A 16,073-nucleotide genomic window follows, 5' to 3' on the forward strand; every position below is an offset into this window, starting at 1 on the left:
CCCTCATACGCCGGCAAATGTCTGTCCGATGATATCGCTGCCACAGACAGCTGCCCGCTCCCGTGCATCCAGCTGGGCCGCCCATGCCCGCAGCTCGTCGAGCGTCAAGTCCGTGTCACCCGCGACCGGTTGGTGGATCTGGGCCACGGGCGGTGCCGTTGCTGACGACGACAGCAGGTATCGTGCGCTCGCCAGAACGGTTCCGTTGTTGATCTTGCCCTTTTCCTTTTCCAGAATACTGAACCGCAGCGTCACCTCTGTCACCGTCACCAAGATGCTGATCACAATGAGAATGATGATGATCCACGTAATCGAGCTCATCTTGGAGTCCGCCACACTGTCCGCCAGAATCTCCGCCAGGTCCAGGAACACGCGGCACCGCTCGTTCAGCACCTGGATACGCGGGTCGATCTCCAGGTACTCGCGGATCGCCACGTACAGCGGGTGCAGCGTCGGCTCGGCGTCCCAGAAGAAATTCGGCACGTCCAGAATGTTGGAGGACAGGTTGATGTCGACGCGGTTCTTGAACAGCCGCCCCAGGATCTTGACAATCTCCGTCCGCGACATGTTGAGCTCGCCCGTCAACGCCAGCGTCTTGGGCACGTCCTGGGCGTTCTGCATAGTCTCGGACATTTTCTCCTCAAAGAAGCACAGCTTCGTGCTCTGCGCAATCGCGTGGCTAATGGTCAGCTTGACCATGTGGTCCGACCGTGGCAGCAACGTGATCATGTCGTTGAACACGCGTGGGCGCTGCACGCTGGCGCTGTATTCAAAGTGGAACTCCTCCGTCTCAAAGTCCGCCTCGTCCAGCGGGCGTGTCACCAGCGACCGCGCCCCCGGCGACGTTGACGTTGACGCGTCGTCCTCCGCAAAGGCCAGGTCCGCCAATATGTCCTTCTCCTGGAGTTCTGTAAAGTTCCAAAACACAACAACACCGTATGAGAACACAAACATCTCTGCAAAATGCTTGGCCTCGGGTGCTAACCGGTTGACCGGCGATGCGATCGTGGGCATGGGGCTCTCGGGTCCGCCGGCCGACGCCGACATGGAGTAGAGCGCTTGCTGCTGCTGCTGCTCCTGATCGGACGGGGATTGTTCGTTTGGCGATTGCTGCTGGGCCTGGCGCTCATAGTGGACGTCACCGTGACCGCCAGTGCCGTTCATTTGCTGGCCGTTATCGTGGTCGCCCCTGTCACCATGGCTGTTGTCGTTGCTGTTGTTCCCGTTGTTATGATCCGCATGTTGTGATACATAGTCATCAAAGTATCCGATATGCTCGTCCCGCCGCTCGCTGCGCTCTATTTCCAGGTCCAGCACCGTTTTGCCCGTGCCAGGCGTCTTTAGCATCGGCCGGCTGCGTACGCGATATCCGTCGTGACCCGGAAGCAGCGGCAAGTGGTACACCGTATAGAGGCAGTCGTCGTAGAGTTTCGTCTTAGCCGCGTGGTGTGTGCGCAAGAACTCCGCCGTGGCCCGCATCTTGAAGGCTTGCGCCGTGCAGTATGCCGTCAGCCGCGCCACCTTCTCGGTGCGCTGGCCCTTGGGCAGGCGCTCGGCGTAGCTCTTGCCGCGAATGCCGCCACGCTTGCGCAGCACATCCAGCTCTTCATCGCGTGGCGGTCGGGCGCCGTCGTACAAACTGCTGCCCGTCGGCGGAACTTCGCCGGTTTCGGCTGCCTCTTCGAGAGCAATGCGCGCCCGCTGCAGCGCCCGGCGTGCCGCCTCGGCGTTCTCGTCGCCAGCGACCGCTGCCGCCCATGTCGCGTCTCTGATCTCGTTGCCGTCCTCGTCCTCGTCGTCTTCGTCGCTCTTGGCCTTTTCGTCTGCCGTTTCCGGCAGCAGCACCAGCTTCTCAGAAATCTTGGTCGTGCGCGAAGGCACACCGGGCAGGCCAGTTCGCGGCAGAGGCGGTCCGCCGGCCGGGCCGAGGCCACTGCCAACACCACCCACACCACCGCTCGCGCTGCCCGGCACCAAGACACCCGAGCTCATACCTGAACTTGCAGCACCAGAACTCCCGCCTGCACCGCCGCCCGTGTTGATACCAAACGAACTGCTGCTGCGTCTTGTGAGTCCACGCCGCCGCGCGACTGAGGCGGCGGCCGAGAGAGCGGACGACGGGAGCATGCGCAGGGCTCCAGGTGGGCCCCGTGGCTGGCCGGAAGGGATTTCCGAATTGTGCTGCAGGACATTGTCGACCGAGATGTGGCGCATAGCTAATCGGCTTCGCTGGCTAGGCGAGGACGAGGACGCGCCGGACGCACCACCAGAAATTGACCCAGAGGCGGAACTTTGTGAAGAAGACGAGGAGGAAGGGGAGGACGATGTGTTGGTGCGTCGGTTGTTGGGAGCGCCTCGATTTGGTGGCCGTTCGCGGGCGTCGGTAACCTAAGACACCGATGTGGTCAGAAAATGGCCAATTGAGTGGCAGCTTTGATCGATGGAAAATGGACATACTAGGACCGATGGCCCACGTTTGGACGACATGGTGTCGGCAGTCTATCCGGCCAGGGTGGAATGAGCCTTGTTGAATCTGAAGGATTCGAGTGTCGAGGTGGAAGCGGAAGCTGAGATGGCAGCGACGATAGACAACGCTGGCGATGAGATGGCAAAGACTGAGGCGACCTGACAAAGGAAGCTGCATACACAATTTGATATCAATACTGCGACCAATGCTTCCCCACGTGGGTTGACGAATCGCGGGAGTTGGTTGCTGTGTGTGGAAAAAAACTGAAAGGCAAAAGAATGACAGAAGGGAAAAGGCCGGGGAAGTCTGGTGATGTGCAGTTGCATTACGAGAGTAATAGCCTCGACTGCTCCTTCCTTGGTGCTGCTAAGACGTTGTCGCTAGCGTTGGAAAAAGTGCTGGCAGGTGCGATGCACTGTATGCAGAAAAAAGCAAGAGAAAACAGAAGGTTCGACCCAGTAAAAATGTCTCGCTCCGGAAAGGACAAGAGGCGGTCGATCCGTCCAATAGCAGCCAGTCGCCACTGTACAGCTGTCCCCACGTGCTGGAACTAGGCGACGTCATCCTTTGCTTGAGCGATGCTTCCCCGCCAAAACTGCTGGTCGTTTTGCCGGCAGAATTATAATGTAAAAATATGAACTTTAAATACGGCGAAGCGAGTACGAAATCGTCCGTGTTTGTGCAGTGTTTACTTTGACTCAATGGCAACTATATGCGTAAATTGGTATCGGACTTGCTTGTGCAAACACGCTGTCTCCTGCTAGCTATGTACGAAACGGTAAAACAGGACGCCAGGGACTATGCCAAAAGTTACAAACGAAATAAGAAACAAGACAAAAAAACAGAGAAGAACAAACAAGGCTGAGGGCGACGCCATTACACCTCCGCATGGTCCAGGTTTGCCAGCGGGACGTAACCCTCGGACTCGCCGTTCGACCACCGCTTGCCAGTGACCAAGTGGTAGCCATCCTCGAGACCGTCGCGCGCGCGCGATGTGATGCCCTCGAGGCGCCAGCGCCAGCCCATGCTGCGCTTGAGCACACCGCGCTCGTCGTAGAGTGACTCGTCCATGTAGGCAGGTCGCTTCCAGAACTTGAGCAGTAGACTGCTGACGACGACGCTGACGCTCGACAGCGCCATGGCTGCGCCGGCCGCGAGCGGGTGCAGGTGCAGGCCGAGCGGCAGGAAGATGCCCATGGCAAACGGCAGACCCACCACGTTGTAGAGACAGGCCCAGGCCAGGTTGAGCTTGATGCGCCCAAAGATGTAACGGGCCAGGTGGAGCGACGTAGGGATGTCCATGAGGTTGTTGGGGCGCATCAGCACGACATCGGCGGCTTCCATGGCGACGTCCGTGCCAGAGGACATGGCAATGCCCACATCGGCCGTGGCAAGCGCGGGCGAGTCGTTGATGCCGTCGCCGACCATGGCCACGACCTCGCCGGCCGCCTGCAACTGTGTAATAATGGCCTGCTTCTGGTCGGGCGACACGCCGGCGTACACATTGTCGGCCGAGATGCCCACCGCCTTGGCCACCGCCACGGCCGTCGACCGCTGGTCGCCCGTCACCATGGCCGTCTTGACGCCCATGCGGTGCAGCACCGAGAAGGCCGCCGCGGCGCCGTCCTTGATCGTGTCCGCCAGGCACAGGTGGCCAGCGAACTGGCCGTCGATGGCGATGAAGATGTTGGTGGTGCCGGCAGATGCAGACTTGGACGACGACTTGGTCGCCGACGCAGCCTGTGTGTTGAACTCTTCCGAGGCATTGATGGCCGACTGGGGCACCGTGACGTCGTTCTCCTGCAAGAACTTAACATTGCCGACAAGAATGCGGTAGCGTGTGCGCTCGGCGGACGTGGCCGGCTCGATCGTGGCGCTGATACCGCGACCGACCAACGCCTTAAAGTCGCCGACGCTGCCGTCAATGGCCCCCTCAGAGTCCAGGCCCAGTTCCGTGCGCGCGGCGCCCAGAACCGCACGGCCGATCGGGTGCTCGCTGCCCATCTCCGAGAGACCAACAATTGTCCACCAGAGGCGCCGGCGCCACTCATTGTCCTTCCACGTGGACGCCAGCGTGACGCTCGCGACGCTCATCTTGCCGTAGGTAATGGTGCCTGTCTTGTCAAGGACGACCTGTGTGATCTTGGTGGACGTCTCGAGCGCTGCACCGCCCTTGACGAGAATGCCGTTCTCCGCGCCAATGCCGGTGCCGACCATGACCGCTGTCGGTGTCGCGAGACCCAGCGCGCACGGGCAGGCAAAAACGATGACCGAGATGCAAAGTTTGACACACACAAAAATCTTGCCGCCGCTCTCCTCCTTCAAGAAGATGTTGGGCGGGTTGGGCAGGACGTGGCTCAGGATCATCCAGACAACAAAGGTCAAGAAACCAAGAACGAGAATAGTAGGCACGAAGTAGCCGGCGAGCGTGTCGGCCACGCGCTGAATGGGGGCGCGCGTGGTCTGCGCATCCTGCACGAGCTTAACAATTTGGCTGAGCTGAGTGTCGCGGCCGGCGCGCGTGACGCGGAAGTCGACCCGCCCGTGGCCGTTGACAGTGCCACCAATCAGGAAACTGCCCTTGCGCTTTTGCACCGGCATCGCCTCGCCGGTAATCATGCTCTCATCAATGTACGTCTCGCCGCGGACCATCACACCATCCGCAGGGATCTTGTCGCCAGGGCGGAGGATGACGACGTCGCCAACCTGGATCAGCTCGGTGGGGATAACCTTCTCTTCGGCAGCGTTGCCATCCACGAGCGGCGTCTTAGGCTCGCCCGAACCGGCGACCGTGTCCCAACTCTCCGCGGCCTTCTCGGCGGCTATGGGATCGGCGTAAATAGTAGCCATAGACGGGGCCAAGGACATGAGGCGCGATAGGGCTCTCGAGGTCTGGCCCTTGGCGCGGTTCTCGAGGAAACGGCCCAAGCTGATAAAGGTGATAAGCATCGTGCTCGTGTCGAAGATGGTGCTCGGTCGACTGTGGGGCTCGATCAAGAAAGAAACAAGCATAGCCACGATACTGAAGGCGAAGGCACAGGTGGTGCCGAGCACGACGAGGACGTCCATGGTGGGCGAGCGGTGCTTCACAGATTTCCAGGCCGACGTGTAGAAGCGCTTGCCGATGCCAAACTGCACCGGGATGGTCAAGGCCAGGCAGACAATGTCACCGAGGAAGAGGCCGGGCAGAATCTGGAAGGCGCCAAAGTCGATGGCGGGCGCACACATGGGGAGGATCATGCCAATAATCAAAACGGGAATGGCAAAGGTGAGGGACACCTTGAGTGCGCGGCGCCACTCGTTGATCTCACGGGTCTTGGCGAGCGACTCGAGCTGCGCGTTGTTGTCGTCATTGTCTGCGACAAGCGCATTGTAGCCAGCCTCTTCCACAGCCTCCACGATTGCACGAAGGCCGGTGACAGCTGACTGGTGGGACACAGTGAGCTGGGACGTGGCGACATTGAGACGCACCGACTGCACACCGGGCAGCCCAGACAGTTTCTCCTCGAGAGCCTGAGCCTCGGCGGCGCTGGGGTCACCATACACCTTCAGTGACGAGCTAGTGTAGCCATGGCTGTTGTCTGAGCTCTCGGCTACAGAGGAGATAATGGAGGCGCCAAAGCCACCGTCTTCAATCTTCTCCACAATCTTTTCTGAGGAAAGCTTGGACGGGTCGTGTGTGAGGACGGCGCGCTCAGCCAGCAGGCTGATGTTGAAGCGAAGGACACCGTCGGCGTTTTTGAAGAGGCCCTCAACAGCCGAGGTGCATGCGCCACAGGTCATGCCCTCGATCGCTACCGTCGTGGTCATGTGCTCTGGGCCTTGGCGGCCACGGCCGGACCGGCTGTTTCCGCCTCGTTGCCGCTCGGGTTTCAGCTCCTTGGTTTCGACCAAGGATGCGCCGAAGCCGCGGTCCTCGATCAGCTCGATAATCTTGTCGGCAGTGAGGACAGTGGGATCGTGCTCGATCACGGCGCGCTCGGACATGAGAGAGATGCTGAAGTTCTTGACGCCCTCGACGTCCTTGAACCCACCTTCAATGGCCGATGTGCAGGCGCCACATGTCATGCCCTCGACAGCCACGGTGGTCTGCTGGGTGTTGGCACCGGCAGTCTCGTCCTCCACATCAAATAGGTCGTCGTCGTCGTCGGAGTCGCGGATGCGAGGAGAAGGAAGGTCGGTTGCAAGGATCTCGGCGTCGAAACCACGGTCTTCGATAATTTCGCGGACTTTCTCTGCAGTGATGCGCGCCGGGTCGTGCATAACGACGGCGCGTTCCATGACGAGACTCACAGACACATTACCGACGCCATCCACGCCCTTGAAGCCCGCTTCAACGGCAGAAGTGCATGCGCCGCATCTGCATGGGAAAAAAAGTCCTAGTTAGCGTCTCGTCCTGTCCCGGACCATAAAAGGTACCGCGCCGTAGGCGCGTAAGGGAGAGCTGGAACGGCGGAGAAAGCCGTCGGCTGGAGCTGTAACTCACGTCATGCCACCGACTTTGAGGGTGGTTGTAGCCATGTGTGGTGTTGGGACGCCCAGCGCTGCTTGCCCGGCGTCCGGATCCCTCGGCGGGACCTTTATGTACGTTGGCGCCATTGTGACTGTGTGTGAAAGTGATGTCGTCGACAAACAAGTAGCGCGGAGAAAACAAGGGCGCCGGCGATGGTGGCACCGGTGAAGGGAACGATGTTGTCTTCGTCGTCTACTAGGAGCGGGCCGGCAGTTCCAGAGACATCGGGGCGTTTGGAGATCGACGGAGAAGAAGAGACGAAAGCAGCATTAGGAGGGCAGCAGGAAGACGAGAAGAAGCAGAACAAGAGAAAGCCTAGGGGCGCAGCGGCACGACGGGCGACGAAGCTTATTCTTATTGCTGCGGGAAGTCCAGCTCCTGCACGCGAGGGGGTGAGGTCGCAGAGTGTGCCGCAGGGCGGCGTGCGGGTGGAATGTGTGGTATTATTGATTACCGATAATTGGTTCTCTGTACGCCGTATTACGGTGTAGGTCCTGTTGTCTGTGGGCGTCGGAAAAACAACGAAAACTGTGTTTCACAAGTGGACTTCCGGAGACACAATGCTCAGGCTGGCGCTGCGTTTCCTGTGGTCCTCTTGTGTTTCGAGGGTTGGTTCGACGTGGGTCGTCTTAGGCTGTCTGGGACGGGCCAGGTCTGGCTGGGGTTGCTTTGATGTGTCGTCAAGTGGCAGCCCGTGCCGTAGCGTTTCGTTGAGAGGAAAGGTAGGGGTGCTGGGAGGGGCGTGTTTTGCGTGGTGTTCGGGAGCGCTGGGGACTCCAGGATGCTTTCAAATCGTGTTCGATGCTGGTTCTGTTCTTTTCTTGGACACTCTTCAGCCAACCGCTGCGTCAGCTTATTGTTCGGCGCAGACTGCAGGCTACAGACGGCAAGACAGCAGACCGTGGTAGTGAGATTTCGGGAAGGACAAACGGTTGGGGACTGAGAGCGTGAGAGCCGAAGGAGGCGCAGAAGAAAGAAGACGATACAAGAAATGTGGCGCTGCTAGCGACTGGAAATCCTGACTTACGAGATCAAATGTCGATGCGTGCAGCGATACCGACGACTGTGGCCACGACGACAGTGACGACTCCTGATTTCCGGTTCGCTGGGAAGCGCCTGTGAAACCCTGCGGGAGAGAGTTTTGGCTGGAGTTTGCTGGGGGTTAAGTTGTGTCTCTTAGTTTTTTCTTTGCGATGCGTGGCCTGTGCGGACTTGGAGCAGGGGTCAGAGGCGGGTACGAGATGCCAGCAGATCGAGTACTGGGGATACTGTGAGCCTCTGAGAGGCGTAATCGAGGCCAAACGATGCTGAAAACCGGCTGAAAGCGACGAGAATCATAAGCGGGCAAAAGGGAGGAAAATAAAGTCAAGATATGACAAGACGATGATCTTTTTGGGAAATTTGCAGCAGGCTGGCGGTAGATACTGCTTTCTAATCCACTAGGCGTCCGTACGCTGCTTAAGTCGTGTTACTTTGCTGGAATGGTTGGCGATCTGGCTGCCGAAGTCAACGAAGGCGTTCGTTATTAATGTCGGCCTGTTTTGGTTTGTGATTTCTTTGACTCCTCTCGGGAAATTCTGGACGGCAATATTGATTGCAAATTAATTTATAGCATACAGCACTTGCCATTTGCACGTCTTTCTTCTCGTCGGCATCTGGAAAGCGCCACTCAACTTTTGCGTCGGTCGTCGCTTCCGCACTTGCCGAACCTTGGCCTCTTGCCTTCCCATTTCCCTACCAAAACTCCGGAATATACGGAGCACTAATTCCCAGGCTCCAACTTTTGTTCCAGCGTATTGTTCTCTCGCTGTGGGATTCCTTTACTGTTCGGAGTTTGTTCTGCCCTTGTTTTCCGTACTGCCCGTGACTGGCGATGTTATGGCAAAAGACTCCAGCGGATAGCAAAGATAATCAGTAGAAGGCGATAACGATGGTAATATATCCCTACGATCAGTGGTATCCTAAGGAAGGAGCAACAGACAGGGCAGGAACAGAGAAGGGGAAAGCTTGACATCTTTTCGCGTGGGGAAAGAACGGCGCGTAGACAGTGGACACGCACTTAGCAAAAATAAAATAAAATAAAATAAAAGTACGAGAACATGGAAACGAGCCGACAAACCGCCAGAGATCACCGCAGAGTCTCAACTCCACCCCATACGAAGATCCAAGGACGCTGGGACGATTGAAAGAAGCAAGCCAAGGCAAGAGAAGCCACGTGAAGCCATGTTGACGATCTCAGCATGAGAGATAAACACAAGCAGAGCATCACAGCTGAGGTTCGCTAGCCGTGCAGTGACTTGTACTTCGCCCCAACTTGCCTCTTTTTGTCTTCGTCCCCGCCCGTCTGCCTCCCTGCCGCTCGACGCACGGAATGCTTGGTCTTCGACTGGCCCGACCACAAATTGGAAGAGGCCAAAAAAGCCACCTGTACCCCGTACATTGCGAACCATGGGACTCGGGACGAAAAGGGAAAGAGCAGCGGGATAGAAAGCAACACGATGCACAACGTGACGGACACGCAGGGCTAATTTCGAGACATGGATGGGCTACGAATGTTGGCGAATGCATGGCTGTAGTGGCTTGAGACACTCGCACCTGTGTATGTCGTACATATCGTTCATATGCGCCATTTCAATAGTCTTCGAGGGCAGACCACCCTGCCTCCACCTCCAACATCCAAGTGGATGGATGAGACACGAAAGAGCCATAAGAGACAACACTGGAACCGGTATTGTCCAGAGGCATTGAGAATTAGTCATGTTCTCGCCGTAATGGAATCCATCTTGAAAGGGGAAATGGAGACCGTCGGAGCAAAGTCGCAGCGAAATATCAGCAGGTCATGGGCTTCTTCCTTGACACAATATTTGCGGCCCCATTTTTTCTGTCTCTATGAGGGACGCTGGGACGCTCGTTGCGTAGCGCTCTCAAACTCGCTATAGGGACCATCGTGCCATTTCTAGGGGCGCCCCTGAATCCGTTCAGGGCGCTCAAACCAACCTGACACAGATCGTCAAACTGAGAGATCTCCAGGTACAGAATAAATCAACGGAAAACAGGCATATGGTAGCAGGAGTCTCAACCTGAAGGGCCCAGAGTTACACGATAATAAAAAAGAAAAAAAAAAACTAAGGAACGAAACGGCTTCATGAACTGTTGCCCCCATAGCAACTCGGCCTTGTAGTTGTGGGCCCGTCCACGTTATGCTTAGTCATCATGAGCCACAGTTCCTTCAGCCTCACCACCCCGCAGACATCCAAAGGCTAGGCACAATATCACGAAGCTCTCAAGCTAGACATCGCGACCACGGATTGCCCCACCGAAGAAAGCTGCAAATCCAAGTCACAGCACGCTACGGTTTATCATTTAGATCATCGTGCACACAGATAGCACACGAGATTATTCGTAGCCGCTAGACCAGCACCATGGCGCAGCTCAAGGCGATGGACGCCTTGGAGGTAAGCTATCCCCCCCTCCGCGATTTGTTGGCCTCTTCACCCTAGGTTGCCCCATTCCATGTTCGGCTTCTTGAAGAGCATTCTCTAACTGCCTCTCTCCAGCCATTTGTCGCCCTTTCCAAGTCTGCCAGCTCCCCCCGCCAGGCCGCCGACCTGGTCGTCCGAGCCACCTCTCACCCCAGCACCTACTTCTTTGCCGAGCTGCTGCAGACTCCTCAGATCCAGGCCCTCGCGACCGCCGATCCCGAGTATGCCGCCTACTTGGCTGTCCTCCAGATCTTCAGCTACGGCACCTATGCCGACTACGAGCGGGGAACCGCGCCCTCCGCGTCGTCGTCACAACCTTCACATCCTCAGTCAATATCACAATCACAAGCCGCATCAGCAGCAGTAGCACCACCGCTCCCACCACTCACCGACGCCCAGGCCACAAAACTCCGCGAACTGTCTCTCATTTCCCTTGCCACCGACCGCTCCAGTCTGGGATACGACCACCTCGTCCGCGAACTGCGCCTCGACGATGCCCGCCAGCTTGAGACGCTCGTCATGGCCGCCGTCTACGCCGGCCTCGTCACCGGCACGCTCGACCCGGCCCACCAGGTTGTGCGCATCAGCGCCGTCGCACCCATGCGTGACCCTGCCCCCGATGCCATCCCGAGACTGCACGCCGCCCTGAGCAGTTGGTCACAGCGCTGCGAGTCGACGCTGGCCGCACTCGACGAGCAGATTGCCGGCATCCGGCGGACAGCGGCGGCGCGTGCAGAGGAAGGCCAAAAGTCGGACAGCCAGTTTAAGCGGGCCGTCGAAACCGAGAAGCGGGCAATGCTCAACAAAGATGGCGGTTCTGGGGATGCAGATGATGGCGGCGGCAATGGCGGCGGCCACGGCAAGCGGCCGATGACGCTCAATGTCTCGAGTGGCGGAAAGGGGATTGGCAACCCGCGGTTCAACAAGCGGGGCAGCAACCTGATGGCTACCTCCATTGTTCCGCCAAGCTCGCACGCTGTGCCGGGTCCTGGCTCGGCTCTTGTTGCCGAAGACAACGATGGGGCTATGGATTTGGACGACGACGAGGGCGACGGAAACAAGCGGAACCGGAATGCTTAGGGAATGCTTCGAGGTTTCCGGGAAGCACTAGCAAAGCGACTCAATGGAAGGTAGGGAAGAGGGCATCATGTCCCAACGCATTCAGATAACGACGAGCATTGATTGTACTATAGGCCAGAGGAGCCTCTGGTAGTTACGAATACGTTTACTAGTATGAAATGGTAGGAAATGTATGACATATCAATCGGGCCCATGTAATTCCTTGACACGGAAAAAGAAGTAATGAATGAACAAGAGTCATTCATATCCATCGGATAAAACTACATAAAAGCTACATAAATGTATGGTACGGGACATATGCTCCCTTCCTGCATGGCCCTTAACCATTAAACCTGCTCGCTAGTGTTGCCTTCTGACACCTCCCACACAAAACAGCCCAGCATCGGGGATGTTCGCCGTGAAATGGCAGGTGAAAATAACAACTGGTATCCTAGACGCAAACACATTGAAAAGCAATATAAAAACAGAAAGTCGCGGAAAATAAAAATCAGAAGGGGATTAAATTCGTCAGTTGCTCCGCGGAACGCCTTCGTGATATTCGTAACAAAATTCCAAAATAAAACGCCGAGAGTCGAGCATTCGAAAACTCAAAGTTCAAGATTTCCACCCTTCCCGTCCCGTAGACAAGACACGCCATTCTTGTCGTGGTGCATTGTCTCACAGACGCCGGCCAGGCACCAAGATGAACAACACCAGCAGCGCTGCATCGACCAGCACTGTCACAGCGAGGACTACAAGCGCCCGCTTGGCCAGCAGGCGCCGCACAAACGGTTCACGCACACGCGAGAAGTGGAAGGGTGTGTACTCGCTGAACCCAAGCAACGCCAGCACTGGGTCCAGTGAGTACTGGAATGAGGCCAAAAAGTAGACGCCAAAGGTGAAAGGCAGGATGAGGAACAGGCGTGTCCTCCGAGACTCGTCGAGGAAAATGAGCACAAAAGCCGTCCAGAAAGCACCGAACATGGAGATCATGCCAATAATCAGGCGCAGAATGAGCGTCGGCGGGATCAGGTTGCCAAGGGCCTTCATCCGCAAGAACCCTGGAAAGGCATCACGTTCCATGGCCTGGAAGACGTAGTCCTTAGCAACGTCAAAGACCTCGGGGTCGTCGCGGCCGTACTCCTCGATGGCGGTCGTGATGTCCGTCGTGATGTTACCCGGCAGGATAATCTCGCGCTCGGCGCCCGGCAACAAGAACGTGTACAGAATCTTCTCGGCCGATGCGCGGATATCCTGGCGTGCCACGGCATGTGCCGGCGAGTTGGAGTCTGTAATGTCGCGCGGTGTGCTCGCCGGATTCGGGCTTTGGCCGGGCCCGCTGACCGGCGAGTCCTGAGGATGCAAATCTTCGCGCAGGAACGCCGACATCTGTGCATCCTGGTCCCTCTCCTTGTCCGACTGATATTTGGACGGACCTGCCACAGGGTGCGTCATGTCGCCCAGGTTTTCCAGGATGGCGGACGAGCGCTTGGATGCCGACTTCTCGCCATCGGGTGTGACGACCAGGACGGACCGGCGCAGTTCACGGACGTAGTGACGGCAAAGCGTCATGTGCTGAGCAACATCCAGCCTGGCAAAACCTGCGTTAGCTATACAGGCCCACGGGACACCAGATACCCACAGGGATGGGCCACGGGGACATACCAAAAGTCAAGATAATCGACTGAGCGCTGTTGGTCACGCATGTAGATGTAAAACGAGTAGAGGTCGACTGGGGGCAGCGTCCGTCGGCTCAGCACCTCGAACAGCGAGGGAAGCCGGTTCCGGTTGAGATCCGGCTGCGGCGACGGCGTGTGGCCTCCAGGAAAGTCGGCCATGGTAGTGGCTAATGCGTCGATTTTTAAGAGTTGACAAGTGACGTTTTCGATCCGTTTGTGTCGCCGGATGAGGCTGAAAGAGTGCGAGTCTCGTCGGGTTGACGGGTAAAGGCTGATCGTCTCAAAGTCGCTTCGTCCGTCTGCAGCCTTTACTGTCGTTTTCTCGGTCGTAAATTGAAAGAAAAGTGACTAGTAGACCAAATCCAGTCACCGAAAGAGTCGTCGATTGTTGTGTTCTCAATTAGATTGTCGCCGAGGTTCGTGACGAGAATTAAGTGTTGACAAGTGACGGGAAACAGACGACAAAAAAGTGGGCGACACGAAGACAGGGCAAAGGGCAGTTAAAGCTCATGACCAGTGACAGCCAGATACGTCCGTCGTGCGAAGTACAGTCCGTACGCAACCGGCCGTGCACAGTGTCTGGTGCTGCTCGAAAGCCAAAGACAACACGAGACGACGAGATCCAGAAATACGCAATCTGTGGGCTGCGAGGAGGCGCGGAGAACAGCTGGTCCGGACGCGAAGGGCGATCGTGGGTGGCAGAGACCGTGGAGAAGGCGAGGAACAGTGGCTTCGAAAGAAGATCAGAAACAGGCGACTGCGAAAATCCTGGCTCAGAACACTGCTTCAAATCCTGCAGGTTGTGAGGGAGGACGTTGTGAGGTTCAAAAACGAGGGTGAGGAACGAATGTGCTTGGAAGGGGGATTCTCACTTGGAAACACGACGCAGCAAGGGCCACCAAAGTGGGAAGGAGCAACGGACAGACCACTGCATTCCTGGCGTCTTTTGTGATCGGCTCGCGCCCAGGGCTTCAGGTCACTACCGCATACTGTTTAGCGTGTCGCGGTACTTTAATTTAGGGGCGTGTTACCAGGCCAGTTTCGTATCTTCCCATGCTTCATGCCAGGGGCGCGCATAAAAATTAAATGCTAAAATAAACACGAAAAAAGATTAAAATGGGGACAAGAGATATTTCTAGCGGAGTTTTTGTATCACGTGGAAATGATCACGATGATTTTCACGTGATGTGATGACTTATCCGCGTCAAGACACGCTAGAGAATGCATGGACTAGTGTAGTTCGCTTCTACCTCTGATTGGTCACAGTACCCTTTTTTATGCCAATTTTGAAGTGCACACAACAATTTTTTTCCTTCTACCAGGCCCTACTTTTAGCCCTCTCGCTTTTTCTCCGTTGGCTGTCTTTTTTCTTTGCTCCCCCCTCCCTCCCATTCTCGACTTGCCATCACCACTCCTTACCGACGACCAACGAAACCTTTTTTTTCGAGGTATGCACGCCGACGACGAATCTTTCCCTTGACGCACTCCATTCCACGAAGTACAATCGTTGTCGCCTCCTTTCTACGTCAAGCGCTCAGTCTCTAACATCTCTTCTTTTCGCCTACAGCAACCATCCCAAAATGTCGTCGAAGACCAAGGCCTCCGGCAAGACCGGCCGCTCGGCCATTGCCGACGTCGTTTCCCGCGAGTACACCATCCACATGCACAAGAGAGTACGTTTTTGAGGCGCCCAAACGCACCGGACACGGCCAGACGCAGAAATTCAGGAAAGAGGCGGATCAAGGACGGATGGAGGTTGAAGCATCGGACCAGGCGAGATGACGAGGCACGAGCTGGTCGGCTAGGCATTCTCGCGTACGATGGTACGAGCGGTCGATGCTGTGAGGGCAACCTGGAGATTGAATGTCCTGGAGACTGGATGCTGGGCCGCGTCTGTGTCGCTCTATATATACCAACGTGTGAAGGACATGTGCTAACGTCGATGGCAATTCTAGCTGCACGGTGTCAGCTTCAAGAAGCGGGCTCCCCGCGCCGTCAAGGAGATCAAGAAGTTCGCTCAGCAGGCAATGGTACGGAACCTCCTTTCCCCTACGCCGACTCTCTCGACGACACATAGCTCGACTCAAATCGCCGTCTCGGACCGTTGGAAGCTGAAATGCTGACATGACATGTTTTAGGGCACCTCGGATGTCCGCCTGGACCCCCAGCTGAACAAGAAGGTGTGGGAGGCCGGTGTCAAGGGCGTTGCCTACAGACTCCGCGTCCGCATCTCACGGAGAAGAAACGACGAGGAGGACGCCAAGGAGAAGCTGTACAGCTTCGTCCAGGCCGTCAACGTCAAGAACCCCAAGGGCCTGCACACCGTTGTGGTTGAGGAGTAAAATGGCGGTTCTCGTGATGGATAACATATAAAAGCGAAAAATACCGACAAGGAGGTTCTGGCGACGTTGTTGCTGGATTGTTGGAGTTTGTCTATGTAAAAGGATTTGCATGGGTAGGGAAACCTCGGACATGGGTACTGTTTGATTTTTGGGCGACTCGATTTTTACCAACCAAAACACAAAAGGAAATCAAAAAATCGACAACAAACAGCCACATCAGCCAGAGGCGATCGAACAAAAACAAGCAAAACCAAAAAAGTGGAAAACTATTATCTCCAAGTTCATGTCGTTGCCTGGTGTTGAGGGAGTCCATCTCATTTCAACTTTTTGAATCCCACACGTCTACGACAAGCGCATCCATCCTGATGGGTGCAGAAAAGTGTTCTTTGCATACTACACAATACCAATTCTCGAAGTGTGATGAAATGGAGTAAAATTGATGCTTGCTCGGTCCTTGTTACCAGGACCCCCGATGTACCCGGTCGCTGTGCTAGAAAATAAAGGGAATAAATGAAACGGGGAAATAATACA

General features: G+C 56.4%; 5 protein-coding genes across 5 annotated transcripts; 2 read left to right on the forward strand and 3 right to left on the reverse strand.

Moving 5' to 3' along the window:
- Positions 1 to 3: 3 nt before the first annotated feature.
- On the reverse strand, positions 4 to 2,487 carry SPBR_05644 (uncharacterized protein; the record flags this gene model as incomplete). The annotated part of the gene is made up of 2 exons (XM_040763907.1): positions 4 to 2,388; positions 2,458 to 2,487. 2 exons carry the CDS (start codon positions 2,485 to 2,487, stop codon positions 4 to 6), a joined length of 2,415 nt encoding a protein of 804 aa, XP_040622303.1.
- Positions 2,488 to 3,343: 856 nt separating this feature from the next.
- SPBR_05527 (Cu2+-exporting ATPase) lies at positions 3,344 to 7,066 on the reverse strand (the record flags this gene model as incomplete). The annotated part of the gene is made up of 2 exons (XM_040763790.1): positions 3,344 to 6,827; positions 6,954 to 7,066. The coding sequence occupies 2 exons, from the start codon at positions 7,064 to 7,066 to the stop codon at positions 3,344 to 3,346; spliced, it is 3,597 nt and encodes a 1,198-aa protein (XP_040622304.1).
- Positions 7,067 to 10,402: 3,336 nt separating this feature from the next.
- On the forward strand, positions 10,403 to 11,542 carry SPBR_06019 (COP9 signalosome complex subunit 7; the record flags this gene model as incomplete). Its single annotated transcript, XM_040764281.1, has 2 exons — positions 10,403 to 10,435; positions 10,538 to 11,542. The coding sequence occupies 2 exons, from the start codon at positions 10,403 to 10,405 to the stop codon at positions 11,540 to 11,542; spliced, it is 1,038 nt and encodes a 345-aa protein (XP_040622305.1).
- A 657-nt stretch (positions 11,543 to 12,199) lies between these two features.
- SPBR_06009 (RGS domain protein (Rax1)) lies at positions 12,200 to 13,359 on the reverse strand (the record flags this gene model as incomplete). The annotated part of the gene is made up of 2 exons (XM_040764271.1): positions 12,200 to 13,122; positions 13,146 to 13,359. The coding sequence occupies 2 exons, from the start codon at positions 13,357 to 13,359 to the stop codon at positions 12,200 to 12,202; spliced, it is 1,137 nt and encodes a 378-aa protein (XP_040622306.1).
- Positions 13,360 to 14,780: 1,421 nt separating this feature from the next.
- On the forward strand, positions 14,781 to 15,542 carry SPBR_06168 (large subunit ribosomal protein L31e; the record flags this gene model as incomplete). Its single annotated transcript, XM_040764430.1, has 3 exons — positions 14,781 to 14,873; positions 15,156 to 15,230; positions 15,339 to 15,542. The coding sequence occupies 3 exons, from the start codon at positions 14,781 to 14,783 to the stop codon at positions 15,540 to 15,542; spliced, it is 372 nt and encodes a 123-aa protein (XP_040622307.1).
- Positions 15,543 to 16,073: the final 531 nt, after the last annotated feature.

Source organism: Sporothrix brasiliensis, assembly GCF_000820605.1.
Source record: "Sporothrix brasiliensis 5110 chromosome Unknown Cont15, whole genome shotgun sequence".
NCBI lineage: Eukaryota > Fungi > Ascomycota > Sordariomycetes > Ophiostomatales > Ophiostomataceae > Sporothrix > Sporothrix brasiliensis.